Raw genomic sequence first — 14,972 nt, forward strand, 5'->3', positions numbered from 1 at the left:
ACATGTATTTGATGCAATATGCAACACATTGCATACCCAGAAAAGCCACATATGGGTATTGCATAAACCACCCCTTAAATTCACGGCTAGTGCATTATCAGTATTCGTTTTGTTCTTTATATCTTTTATTCCCATCCTCTCCTTGCCTCCCTTCACTCCTGCCTGCCTTTTGCTTCTGATGCAAAGCTTATTCTTAGTGATAGGTTATTAGCCATATGTTCAGTAATCTAATCAGAATGTTCATGCTCCAGGCATTCCTTCTTCTGTTTCCTGTTTCTTCTGTCTTCCATTCCCTAGATGTTCTTTTTCATTGCTGTGCCTTTACTTACTACTTCCTGATATCAACTTTAAAACAAGATCTTTGAACCAAGTACTTTAGATTTGCTCAACAACCACTAAAAGCCTGTGGCTTTTCTATATTAAAATAAAACAAAAAAGAATCCTGAAAAGTGCTCAGGGTATATACTATAGTTCAGTGGTTCTCACTTTTAGCGCTGGGACCCATTTTTTAGGATCTGTCAGGATCCACTGGAAGTGATGTTGTGATCGGAAGTGACATCATTAAGCAGGAAAATTTTTAACAATTCTAGGCTTCAATCCTACCCAGGAGTAGTTCCATTTACTATGATATACACAATAGCCTATTAAAAGAACAGATCTGTAACATTTCCCCAAATGCAGTCACATATCATCAAGTCTAATATATTAAAAATAAAATATTAAAATGAATGGGGACCCACCTGAAATGGCTGACCCACAGTTTGAGAAACACTGTGTAGTTTATCATGGTATAATGGCTGACATTTGTAAGAATAATGAAAGGAAATAGTGAAAGTGTTTTGGATCTGCACCTCCTAAATAGCACAAACAAGTCTGAGTAGCCCCGTATAATTCTAGCAGTCCCAGGATGGGAGTTAGGATACAGCAGAGGCCTGCTGTGCTGATCCTGCCCCCTCCTGGGCCTGATCCACCACCCCATCCCAAAACACCCCCTTCTCCCTCTATTCTACTCTCCTGCCACCTCTTCACTGCACAGCATATTTTTTACCTCTGCCAGCCGCCAGTCTTCAGGATGTAGCATAGGTGAGGTGGCACAAGCCTCCCTGCCAGCGCTGCTTGCTCTCTGGGTGCAGCGAAAATGCTTTACGGCATGTTTGCAACATCCTCTGCGAGACAAGGTTTGGATTGCGCTCTTGAGATTGCAACAAAAGCCAGTGGAGTCATACAAAAGAGTAGTATTAAGGGGGACTAAACAAATATATTTTTCACTGATCAATTTTAAGTGCCTCACAGCAGTGGTGTTTTTCAGGAACAGGGTATGAGTTTGAATTTTGCTTCACTAAGGAAGTATGAGTCATTACAGGTATTTTAACAGACTGTAAGCGATCAAGGTTAAGAATAGAACTAAACGAAATGGGAAAGGTTGCTTTTTGCAGAAACCTGTGTCCTTTATGAACATGTGACATGTCTTCCCTCATTTCAGTGGTTGTTCAGGAGGCCTGCTGAACAGATCAAAAAGTGCTGCTTTCGCTCTGGTGTTACTTTTTGATGTAATTGTGTAGTTATATTTGATGTTATATTGCCTGGCAGGACTCACTCAAGGCCTTGGAAGGCTTGCACTCCCTACTTCTCCTGTACTACCTCCTCTGTGAAAAGTCTTACCTTGGTGGGAATGAGAAATTAAAAGGATAATGGGGCAGGGAGAGGAGGCTGTTGGCAGGTCCTTCTCTTACCCTGTGCCCTTTTCATTGCCTGCAGTGGTCAATTCTGAAAAGGGTGGACTGCATTATTTCTCACTGCCTCCCTAAGGACCCTTGGCCATTGCCCTGCCTAGCCCAGCTTTGATGTGGCTATGTTGCCTGAAAGACAATTCACAGTGAGAGCTGTGCTTCTTGTCTTCGTTTTGAATTAACTTCAGAAGATCATCACAGTCAAATCTGATTCGTTCTGTGGTGATGTGTTGTTGTCATGGTAGTGAACTGGCACAAGGAAGGTACATGGGAGGGGGGTTCTTAGGAGAACATTCCAGGCCCATAAAGTCCCCCTTCTCATGCTGAAAATATTTGCCCATGAAAATTTAGTGCAGTCCTTGTTAATTCTCAAACTAAAGGTTTCAACATGGCTGAGGGAGGCGTTCTCTGCAGTGAGGATGAACTTGTAACAGCGCAATCCTAACCCTGTGCTAGTACAGCCAGGATGCATGACCTGAGCTGTATCCAATGCAGGGTAGGAGGCAGGTGGAGGTCACCTTGGGGTAAGGGGATATATTTCCCCTCACCCCATATAACAGTCCAGCCATCCCTGTTGGGCATCTTGGATCTGCCCCAACTATTTAGCTAGCACAAATCCAAGAAGCCAAGTGCAATGCCAGCCCAGCCTGGAGGGGAGTTAGGACATGACGTGTCTTCCCCCGCACAAACCCCCTTTCTACCTCCTAAATGACCTCCCAGCAAACTCTCTCACCCTCCCCACTGCCTGGCACAGTCTTACATGCTCCAGCAGATGCAGGGTCAGGATCCGACCCTGATCGAGCCAGCGCCAGCTTTTGCACCAGCTCAGCTGGCTCTTGAGTCAGCCTGTGCTGACTCAAGTTGCAGTTTGGATTGGGCTATAAGTGTAAAATAGAATTTACTGGAAAATATTGTGTCTGGGTTACTCAAATAAGAATTCTCTGGTTTGAACAGCACATTGTTTGATATATACGGTGACAAGAAACATCTTATCAGCAGTGGTAGCAGAGCAGCTAGCAGAGGTAGCTAGCAGATGGCAGGGAGAAGTCTACCCTCCCCCTGGTGCCACCATTGGGGGGGGCGACACCTCTAGCAAAGAAAATTGCAGTTCTTAGGAACAATACCATCATGTTACATACCATTCTATGGGTAATTTCCAGCAGAATGCAATGAAACTGCATTGAAATATCTGTGTTCTGTTAAAAGCTATAGACAAATAACCAGAAAAGGAAAGCACAATTTCCTTATGTCACAAAAAGTGGATTTCTTTAACTCAAAACTGACCAATGAGCCTGAGTGTTCTGAGAGCTGTTATTATGACACAGCATGGAACAAATAAGATGTTGTTATGAGTCAGCTCCCTTTTCCATGTATCAGAGCTGATATCCAAATTCCTATTCAGTTGCGTGAGTGTCATTAAGTTGGTCACTTTTTTTGTTGGTTACTGATTGGTTGGGTAACCTGTACCTAGCTATGCCACTGATTATCTGCAACCTATCTTCTAATTTAAATGATAGTGTCTATTGACATTAGTTTTGTTGTATTTTTGATTTACTATTTAAAATGCTATTGTTTTGCTATTTGTCTTTGCCATTATCATTGCAGGAAAAAGCTGATGAAAGTATTTTACTCTTAAGTTTGTTTCCACTCCCCATCCACGCAATGGTTAAGGTCCAAAGTATGTGTTTGGCAAGAATGTTTTACCATGTTTATGTAGTAAAGATGTTATAGTTTAACAGAGCAAAAGTTAAACTGTGTAGAACAAGATAGAGGAATGTCTTCCTGTTGAAATAAAGGCAATTGTAGTGCATTTTAAATTATGATTTAACCTGAAGTATTTGCTTTGAACTGTTTTGGATAAAATCTTAAGAGAGAATCTTCAGCACCATTTGCAGTACTGGTTTTTTTTCCAGAATAAAAAAAAGATGCTGATGATCTGCTTGGCAAGTGGCTGAAGGGGGACAGAAGAAGCACCGCCCAGTTGATTACAACATGGGAAATACAACTACTAAGTTCCGGAAAGCTTTAATAAATGGAGATGAAAATTTGGCCTGCCAAATATATGAGAGCAATCCTCAACTAAAAGAATCTCTGGATCCTAATATTTCGTATGGAGAACCCTACCAGCATAATACTCCATTACATTATGCTGCTAGGCATGGGATGAACCGAATATTGGGGTGAGTAGTGATGTTTTACCCATAGTTTGCTGAGGCATTCTAGGTGGTATATATTGTGTTTAATTATGGCATCAGTGATATTATATTAATTAATTAATTAATTAATTAACAGTATTTATATACCGCTTTTCAACTAGAAGTTCACAAAGCGGTTTACAGAGAAAAATCAAATAACTAAATGGCTCCCTGTCCCAAAAGGGCTCACAATCTAACAATATAGTAGTGCATTTGATGCAAAAGTATTTAATTTCAAGATTTTTGCCTACTGTAATATATCAGTATTATGGCAGGGATTCAAAGAGTACTGCAACTGCCATGTATGCCCAAGGGGGCTTTTGGCATATATTTCTCAAACAGATATGGATGCATACACACCCATATCTCACAGCACACCATTTTTGAAACAAAAGGGACTTTGTAAAGCAATTTTTGATATTGCATAAATGTTCAAAAAAATGTGAAAAGTCCATGAGTTAGGCTCAAACACCCAAGACACACCAGATCCTCTGTGTTTCCTAATCATAACTTCTGCTATAAACTTGTGCCTGAAGTTCTTCACTTTTCCTACATGTTTTCGTTGCAGTCTGTAATTGACATGGCATCCAGTTTATTGTTGCATTGCAATTTGTTGTTTGGGTTGAAGTTGGCTTTCTGGGATAGTGATTTAAAGTTAATCCTTCATATTGCCTTTCTGTTCATATATGCAGATAACACTAATTCAGATAGAAGGCCATGCCTTGTTTTTGTTTCCTTTTGTGAAACTCTAGGCACACTTCCCTGCCTTCCAGCCTTTACCCCTTTCCTATTCCCAATCTCTTGGCAAATAACCTGAAGCAATCTTTAGATTCAGTATAAAAAGAAAGAAAATATATAAAATGTTATGACACAGTTTATTGTTATACTGTATCGTCATAATATATGAGAAAGATTAGCATCATAAATTTTGACTGATAGATACCTGTCAGTGATAAATAGATTTTAGTTAGAATGTTAACCCTATTCAGTTATTGAACTTCACTTCCCTCTTTGTTGAAAGCACATTTGTAAGTTGATTAAATTCTAATTTTAGATATTCACTATGTCTAGAAATCTGATTTGCAGCCCAGAATCCTTGTATTTTTATACATGCCTTATCTACAATGGTTTCTCAGATTCCAAAGGTTTGTAATATCCTGTGAATATGTCTTTTCCACTAAACTGCACTTCAACTTATTGCTTGACTTTTTATGCATTTATGTTGGTATTATAGGTATGTACAAGAAAATGGGAGATAACTTGTGATTATCTTAAGGACAGTTGTTGACAGAAATTGGAGGCGCATTCACCAGCTACCTAAAATAGAGAGTTGGGTGCAGTCCAGAGAAGTAGATTTCAACATTTATAAACATAGCATGCAGATTTTGAGAAAGCTGAAGGACAATGGTAGAGCACATGCTTTGAATGCAGAAAGTTCCAAGTTTACTCCTTGCATCCTTCCAGGATAAAAAGAATTCCTACCTGAAACCTAGGAAAGCTGCTGGCCAGTCAGTGCAGCCAGTACTGAGCTAGGAGGACCAAACTTATCTGACTCAGATAAGGCAGTTTCCTTTATTTTCAAAAAGGTTAGAGTCTTGTAGAAGAATGTATAATAGTACTTAGAGCAAAATTAGGTTTAGAATAAAAAGAATTCCTTACATTAGTCCCACCAGGGTGCACAGTGACTTAACAAGTCACAGTCTCTTTTACTACAAGCTAAGTCTATGGTTTTCAAACTCTCAGAGAGTTTGAAGACCACAGTAAGTCTTTGCAGGGGAGGGAGGCAGCAGGGGCGGGGGGGGGGGGTCAGTGACGTGAAGGCAGCCTAAGGGGGGCTGCAGGGACTGGGATGCACTCACCAGAAGTGGAGTGCGATCGCTCCACTTTTCCTTTTGGAAGGCTGGGGAGCCCTGCAGATGCTCACGCAGGGCTCCTGCACTCCAGGAAGGCTGTTGCAGGGACTGGTGAGTACATCCCAGTCCCTGCAGCCCCCCTTAGCGACACGATCCTGAGGATCACGTTGCTACCTGCCCCTGTTCCTTAAGGCGGCGGAGGCAAAGGCTCTCAGGCTGGGGCATTGTGACACCCCAATTTGAATAGCTCTGAGCTAAGCATTCATATTTCTGAGTGTAATGTAGGAAAACACACATGCACATTAAATTCTTAACACAGAGAAAATGTAGAAGGGAAAAATAACTAGTAAACAGTACAGCTATTCAACAATGCTTACACGTTTAAATTCCATGCAAGTAAAAGGTGACCAAAGAAAATAAGCATATGATTTTACCAGTATTGTGCACTCTGACATTTTAAAAAGTAGATGCTAAAGGCCATTGTACCAAAATGAATGCAAAATAAAAATATGTGGCAACAGTATTGGGCCTGTCAGAAAAAGGAGAAATCTGAAATCATGTGGGTTTCATTGCCTGTATGCAGAAATAGTCTTTATAGGTTGTTACTCTATGGGTTATGTAGTAATATGTTGTACCAGTAAATAATATCACTTGATCTTTCATTTCCACTTTGTTGCTTGCCTGATCAGGTCTGGAATCTTATCTAGAAAATGGTATTTTCTTAATCTTAATATTAAGAATTATTTCTTAAATGTCTAATAACAAGATGCTCTATAAACAAAATTAGTGGCAAACTTTGCCCAAGTTTACAGTCTAAATAGGTCAACAGATAATAAAAAGGAGAGGGAGGTAAGGAAAGGCATGAAGAAAAAGAGACACAGTTAAAATAACCATAGCCTTGGGATTGACTTCTGTGAATGTTGTTGTAGGTCACTATGTACCATTTAGTATAATTGGAACAAGAATGTAACAGACATTAAGATCTCCTAAAGGATCGTTTCATGGTTCATGCCAGTTTTTATTTATCTGTGTTTACATGTCACTTTTCAGTCTGTAAATCAAGCTATACAAAAACAAAATGAAAACTCAACTAATAAAAGCAACAAAGTAGTCCCCCTGTATCTGCAGTGGCTACATTCCCAAAACCACAGACAGCAGTGAACCCTGTACTTACTGTGATGCCACAAGCCATTCTGGGGCACAACACTTACTAGAAGCAGTTCATAAATTCCCCTCCTTGTGCAAATGACTTATCTGCTCTGTTTGCAGCCCACCTGTCACTTTCTCCTGTGTCTCTTTTTCTCCTGTGCTGTCCACTTCCTGTTAGTGTCATATTGATTGCAGTTCTCCTACCCGTTTCCTGTTAGCATTGCATAGGGCAAATCAACATGACACTAATAGGTAGCAGACAGCACAGGGGATAGAGACAGAGTGCTGCAAACAGAACAGATAAGCCACTTGTGCAGTGGGAGAATTTACGAACCACAGAAAAGTTGAACGGTGGATACGGGAGCCACAGATATGGGAGGGGGGCTACTGTATAAAAACGGAAGCAGAATAAACTCCACACTGGGTACTGTGGGTAGTCTAAAAGCATAGGCAGCTTCCCTTCCTCATCCTGATTGCAATTCAAAACTGTACATATATCCCGGAATTTTTGTAAGGTAAGAACCTGCGTGCCTGGCTTCTCTCCCAGCCCCCAAAGGCTGCTACCTCTCTGGGGCTACAAGGAGCACAGAGGTGTGAGACACTCGGCTCAGCACTCGTAGCAATTCCTTGCTTTCAAATAGAAACCAATCTCCTCTGATAAGGCAAAGGCAGATGCTGATGGAACAAACGAGGACCTAATTAAACCAGCCTGATTATTAATTGAGATACCTCAATGTAAGCTTTTTGCAGTGGACCAATTTGCCCTTTTGCTTTGATACTGCATGTTGCACATGAACTCTAATTAGTAGCTATCATTGGCAGGAAACAGCAAGCTATTAGTGTTATCAGGAGTATCTTATGAGTAAAGCTTCCAGTATTTATAAACATTGGTGGCACTCTTTGTCTAAAACAGAGATACTTCATCCTGATTTAGTGAGTCATAAAAGTAAGATTAGATTATGCCATATATTTTCAAATAGTTATTATGGGACTAAATTCATGAAGTGGAAATGTAATGTACTCTTAATATTATGAAGCCTAGCCAGCATTGATTAAGATTTCTGCCAGGCTTCACCAAATACAGTTCATGGAAGTGTGGAAGAGTCATCTGGCAACAGAATATGTTGTTCGTTTTAAAGTTTGCAAATAGGAAGATGCTCCTCTTTTGCATTTGCTTTGTTAGAAATACGTTAGATACCTTGTGGTATAAAGTAACACATTAGCATGCTAGCATATGCTGAAAATTAGCTTCCCAGTAGGACCTGAGCTTTTGCTTTGAAAGAAACTTACAATTTAATATGTAATATTCTTCACATTCTGTATTATTTTTCACTTTTGTATATATTAGTATTACAGTATTTATATGCTGCTTTTCAACAAAAAGTTCATAAAGGGGTTTACAGAGAAAATCAAATAACTAATGATTCCCTGTCCCAAAAGGGCTCGCAATCTAAAAAGGTACAAAAGAACACCAGCAGACAGCTGCTAGAAAAAACACTGCTTGTGTGAGGAGGGCCAGTTACTCTCCCCTTGCTAAATAAAAGAGGAGCACCCACTTGCAAAAGTACCTCTAACCCAGTTAGCAGGGGTATATATTATAATTATAAAGCTACAGTCAAGGGAATGCTTTATCTAAGGTGTTTTTTCTTCTTGAAAGAATAATTAAACATTTGTACATGTTTTGCTTTTTCCCAGGAATATCTGAAATAATTCTTTTATTCTAAAAAGCTACAAAAGGTGTTGTGAATACAAGACAGAAGGCATCTGTTTTGTAAATTCATTTAGCTGACTTTGGACTGCCGTACTAAAGTGGCTTCTATCTTGCTATTGCACTTGTCACAACTTGGAATCTTTGAAGACTCTCAGGAGAAGATACAACATTCAAAAAGGCATAAGCACTTATTTCAATGCAATATTTTAGCAGGGAAAAAAACCTGACAGATATTACATCAGTCTTTAGATACTGTGAGATCCCTTCCGACTTTTTGTGGCATAGGCAGATAAATGTAATCAAAACTTGTTTTGATGCCTGGTAATGAACATTTTCCTCTAACTTTACATCAGAATTGGTAATCTACTTCTTACTGTTCTTTTTTATTTCTCTCTATAGGACTTTTCTTTTTGTTAGAGATGGCAATCCAAATAAACGAAATGTGCACAATGAGACATCTATGCACTTGCTTTGTATGGGACCTCAGATTATGATATCTGATGGAGCTCTTCAACCTCGCTTGACACGGCCCTTTGAAGATGATTTCAGAAGAGCAGATTGTCTGCAGATGATCCTGAAATGGAAAGGGGCAAAGCTTGACCAAGGAGAATATGAAAGAGCAGCTGTTGATGCTGTGGATAACAAAAAAAATACACCCTTGCACTATGCTGCTGCCTCAGGGATGAAAACCTGTGTAGAGGTAAAATTTGATAGTGCAAATATGAGTCTCAAAAAAACAAAAACAAAAACCAAGGGTTAAAATATCTGCACCAACTAGTACTAATGTTACTGTTTTAAGGCATTTAATAAAGTACCTGAAAAGAGAAAATTGAATAGTAGCATTCTCTTCAGCATATTAAAATGTCTACATATGTATATTTATACTTTTTCTTTATTTCACAATTGAATTCAGGGCAGCATGCGGATGACCATAAGGTTCCCAGACAATCTCCCATCTAAGCAGTGATCAGTCATATACCTGCTTGGCTTCAGAGTTCAGCAGCAGGGCGAGGAAGCCAGGGTCCCAAACACTGCCCATCACTTTCCTTGAGGAGAGGGGCAACAAACCAGTGAAACCTTTCTTACCTTTCTAAACAAAAACACAAAACTATACAGACAGCCTTCAGCAGGGTGGGGGCTATCCAGTGTTTTCACTGAGTGTCACATGTATGTCTATATGCCTCTGGCATAAGCCATGGGTATGTCCTCAGTACAAGGTGCTCCAGGGACTCAGGGAATGGGTCTGCTCCCTTGAAGCCTTGGTTGCTAACCTGGAGAAGCAGAGACAGGGAGGGACCACGGTGAGACTTCTGAGGATGTGCAGGTGTTGTCCCACCCTCAGGTGAGTAGCTCCCCAACTGCTGGGATAGGAAGTCTCAGAAGTGGAGGATGTCATTCTGGAGAGGAGGGAATTGATCCCCTGGGGGACCTTCTTCAAGCAACAGGCCCATATTTAGTCGCACTAAGGATACTCCTTGGAGAGAGGGGGTTGGGGGCTTCTTGTAGTGGGTGATTTGATTGTCAGAAATATAGAGAGGCCGGACTGTGATGGTCATGAGGACTGCATGGTGACTTCCTGCCTAGTGCAAAGGTTGTGGACATCGTGTCTTATCTAGATAGGCTGGTAGAGAGTGCTAGGGAGGAGGTAACTGTTGTGGTGCATGTCGGCACCAACAACGTGGAGGAATGTAGCCAAGAGGTCCTGGAGGTCAAAGAATGAAAGTCTGCAGGGATGGAGAAGGAAATAAACCCATCTTAGGAGACATCATATACAAGCCGCCTTGGGTGCCCTTCTGGGAGAAAGGTGGATTACAAATCCAATAAGTGCTTTTATGCAAATGCTCAAAGTTTCCAAGCAAAGATGGGGGAACTGGAATGTTTGGTGGCTAGGGAGAACATTGATACAGTGGGTATAACAGAAACATGGTGGAATGAGGAGAAGCAGTGGGACACTGCGATCCCAGACTATAAACTCTATAGGCAGGGCAGGGAGGGGGATGTTAGTGGTGGGCTGGCCATCTTTGTTAAAGAATGGGTAGAATCCAGCAAAGTAGAGATTGAAAACAAGTCCGACTCCACCATGGAATCGCTGTGAGTTAAATTATCCACAGGTTTGAGGAGCAATGTAATACTGGGGGCATGCTATCATCCTCCAGATGGAAAACCTGAAGGGGACCTTGGAATGAAGAAACAAATCAGGGAGGCATCGAGGAGAGACAGGGTTGTAATCATGGGCGACTTCAATTATCCTCATATCGACTGGGTCAATTCATGCTCTGGTCATGAAAAAGGGACCGGATTTCTTTCTTTGCTAAAAAACTGTGCCTTGGAGCAGCTAATCATGGAGCCCGCCAGAGGACAGGTGACTCTGGATTTTGTGTGGTACTCAGGATCTGGTTAGAGATAAATGTTACTGAGCCATTGGGGAAACAGTGACCGTGCTGTGACCTGTTTTGCCATGGAAGCAAATTGACACAAAAACCCTTAATTTCTGAAGGGTGGACTTCACCCAAATGAAGAGATAAGTTAGAAAGAAGTTGAAAGGGAAGGTAAAAAGATTCAGTATCTGCTAGTTCAGTATCCACTAGGTTTTCCAGGCACCCTAGCAGATAATGAAAACTGACTGAATAACTTCCATCAGCCTTCAGTGCTGTCTATTCAGTACTTTACGTTTTGTACCAATTGGAATGTGTATTTTTATCAGATTTCTGAAAGTAATGGGGAGTATAAACACACATTTGCACAATCAGGTAGTCTTAAGTGCAAAATGAAGGTCTTTGCAATATCCTAATATTAGGCTCTTATTACGTAGCTCTTTACATGAGTCATTTAGTAACATGTCACTGACACTGGTACATTTGGTGAGTTCCTAACTTGGTCTAATGTTTGGCCAGTGTTCTAAAACTACAACTGGTGATCTAGAAAAGGAAATGTTTGGTAGGGACTTACCAAAAGTGAGTTTAGGAAAGGAGCAGGAAAATTAGCATTTATGAGCTATAATAGAATGGTATGTATGTGGACTGAAATTTTGCCTATGATACCAAAATAGATATAGCTACTTATCCCAAAATTACACAAAAAGTTATCCATATGGATGAGATCTTGCAAATTCATTGTCCTAATTCTGGTGCCATATGTAAGAACTACCTCTAAAAGATTTTCTTGATTTCCTTTGAGTAGCTACTTCTCTTGGTAAATGAGTAAAAATATTTATGGTAAGAAACTCTCAATTTCTCTGAGTTGACTATATGGTATTTGTGTAACTGTCCTCATTGCTTACATTAGCATTCATCCAGGTTGCATACAACTTTGTAACCAGTGGTGGACTAAAAATGGATTTCCAGGGAAGTGTATTAAAACTAGCTCTCAAAATTGTACAACAGCATTTAAGATGTAAAGTATCAAGGGCTTCTTCATGTTGTCGTTTCTCTTTAATTTTCAGCTTCTGGTAAAGCATGGTGGAGATTTATTTGCTGAAAATGAAAATAAGGATACTCCCTGTGACTGTGCAGAAAAGCAGCACCACAAAGACTTGGCCCTCAATCTAGAATCCCAGATGGTATTCTCACGAGATCCTGAAACTGAAAGCATTGAAGCAGAATATGCTGCTTTAGACAAAAAAGAGGTGAAATAAAAAATTGTAATTGATTATTCTGGTGGGAGACATCCATACCTGATATGCTATTCATTGTTATAAAGATCCTGATCCATTAGGATATATGTATACTTTTTTTCTTGATTACATGTATTTTCAGGGATGAGCACTGTAAGTTGTTTTGTAGATTTAGGACACAATCCTAACCCACTTTCCAGCACCAACATAAGGGCAATGCAGCTCATTGAGAACAAAACGGCTAATATTATAATGCCGTTGTACAAATCGATGGTAAGGCCACACCTGAAGTATTGTGTCCAGTTCTGGTTGCCACATCTGAAAAAGGACATAGTGGAAATGGAAAAGGTGCAAAAGAGAGTGACTAAGATGATTACTGGGTTGGGGCACCTTCCTTTTGAGGAAAGGCTATGGCGTTTGGGCCTCCTCAACCTAGAAAATAGACGCCTGAGGGGGGGCATGATTGAGACATTCAAAATTGTGCATGGGAAGGATAAAGTGGATAGAGAGATGCTCTTTACACTCTAACATAACACCAGAACCAGGAAACATCCACTAAAATTGAGTGTTGGGAGGGTTAGGACAGACAAAAGAAAATATTTCTTTACTCAGCATGTGGTCGGTCTGTGGAACTCCTTGCCGCAGGGTGTGGTGATGGCATCTGGCCTGGATACCTTTAAAAGGGAATTGGACACGTTTCTGGAGGAAAAATATATTATGGGTTACAAGCCATGATGTGTATGTTCAACCTCCTGATTTTAGAAATGGGCTATGTCAGAATGCCAGATGCAAGGGAGGGCACCAGGATGCAGGTCTCTTGTTGTCTGGTGTGCTCCCTGGGGCATTTGGTGGGCCGCTGTGAGATATAGGAAGCTGGACTAGATGGGCCTATGGCCTTACCCAGTGGGGCTGTTCTTATGTTCTTATGTGATTAAAGTTCCCTACTTAATGTTAATCAGAATTTAAAACTGGTTAAGAACCCCATTTAAGCACCAGTGCTGATGTGTCCTTTAATAATTGTTGATGTGAAAGAAGCATCTCACTCCAGGGAGGGAGGAAAGGGAACACACAGTCCTTATGAGGAAGCATTTGGGACAAATAAAGGTGACTGGACATCCATGCTAGAGGTCCTCCTCTACCATGAAGCGGTTTCTAAAATTACGCTTGGTGTATAACAGTGGTATTCAAACTGGAGCGTCGCGACACCCCAGCCTGTGGGTCCTGGCCTCTGCCCCCTTAAGGGGCAGGGGCAGCCAGGAGACAGGGGGAAGGCAGCCTGCAGGGGCTTGGGTGTACTTGTCCAAGCCTCCTGCAGCCTCCCGGGGGTGTGGGGAGCCCTGCGGAACCTTCGGCAGGGCTCCCCAGGTCAGGAAAAGTGAAAGCGGAGCAATTGCGCCCTGCTCTGCAAAACTGGAAGCGGAGCACAATCACTCTGCTTTCCTTTCTGATGGGGCTGCAGGGACTGGAGTGCAGTCCCTGGAGTGCATCCCAGTCCCTGCAGCCCCATGAGCGACACGATCCCCAGGGGCTGCCTCCCCCCCCCCCGCCCCCACAAAGACTAACTGCGGGAAAGTTTGAAAACCTTACTCCCGGAAAGTTTGAAAACCACAGGTGTATAGGGAAAGTGAATAGAGAAGTTTTTGTTCCAGTCTTATACTACTGGAACTTTCACTGGGGATTTCTAATGAAATTGCTTGACAGTGGATACAGAGGAAACCAAAGAAAGTACTTCTTCACACAAGGCATTCAAAGTCACAAGATGTGGTGATGGTCATTAACTTGCTTCACTTTCATAAGGATAGGTCACGTAAGACACTTTTATAAAGAATAGGTCACTATTGGTTGCTCTTAGTCAAGAAGGCTGCATGAAATTAGAGTACAGAGGCATTCAACTTCTGAATACCATTTGAGGGAGGCTTTGAGAGGGCTTTTATCTCCAGACCTTCCTTCTGAGCTTCCCTAAGGCAGCAGTTTGGCCATATTGGAAGCTGGACTAGATAGACCCTTGCTTTGGTTGATCAGAGTTGCTCTTATGTTTTTATGTATTTTACATGGTTTTGTAAGAATGCCTGAGGGAATATATGTGAAGCACTTTGAGCCATTAAGAGAACAGCTGCGTAAATATTTGATGTTAGTTGTAGAAATAGAGCAAGTCCTCGCTTAGTCGTTTTGTTTAAAGTTTCGTTATTAAGTTGATGAGAAAAAAAATGCCTCCTCGCTTGGGCCATTCTCTGTGTGCAGTTTGCACAATCTCCCCACATTTGCATGGGTTTCTCTGGCTCAGAAAACACACATTTATTTCAGTATCCATTATTAGAAGTGTTTTGGGTTTTTATTTAGAAGTTTGGTGATGTTTTTGTCACCAGAAATATGCTGTAGGAATGTAACTCTAGTTTACATATATCAATTATCCTACAGTAAAACTAGAATCTGAGCGTATGCTGGAGCAGCACCGGCAGCTACCACACTACCACAGCAACTGTCATCACAACGTGCAGTAGGGCACTCCTGTGCTGGTGGCAAGCCTGCTGGGCCAGCCATAAGGCCTGCGCCAGTCGGGGCTAGGCACAGTGCCAAGAAGATGACATTGAAGCGACTCTAGCAGTAAGTCCTCCTGCTGGCCGGCTGTGAGGCTTTTCAGGGTGGGGGGAGGCAGGGAGGGGGCAGAACTGGACAGGGGAGCAGTCTGGAGGGAGGATGGGGCCCAGTAGGTGGGTGGGA

General features: G+C 41.5%; 1 protein-coding gene across 2 annotated transcripts in view; it reads left to right on the plus strand.

Moving 5' to 3' along the window:
• Positions 1–14,972, plus strand: part of ANKIB1 (ankyrin repeat and IBR domain containing 1) — a 79,230-nt gene that overhangs the window by 19,402 nt on the left and 44,856 nt on the right. For both annotated transcript variants that reach the window (XM_066626946.1, XM_066626947.1), the window contains exons 2-4: positions 3,644–3,910; positions 9,038–9,338; positions 12,081–12,263. In XM_066626946.1, coding sequence (XP_066483043.1) covers positions 3,723–3,910; positions 9,038–9,338; positions 12,081–12,263 — 672 coding nt within the window. In that variant the 5' untranslated portion in view covers positions 3,644–3,722. The remainder of the gene's footprint in view (positions 1–3,643; positions 3,911–9,037; positions 9,339–12,080; positions 12,264–14,972) is intronic.

This window comes from Tiliqua scincoides, chromosome 5 (genome assembly GCF_035046505.1).
Source record: "Tiliqua scincoides isolate rTilSci1 chromosome 5, rTilSci1.hap2, whole genome shotgun sequence".
Classification (NCBI taxonomy): domain Eukaryota; kingdom Metazoa; phylum Chordata; class Lepidosauria; order Squamata; family Scincidae; genus Tiliqua; species Tiliqua scincoides.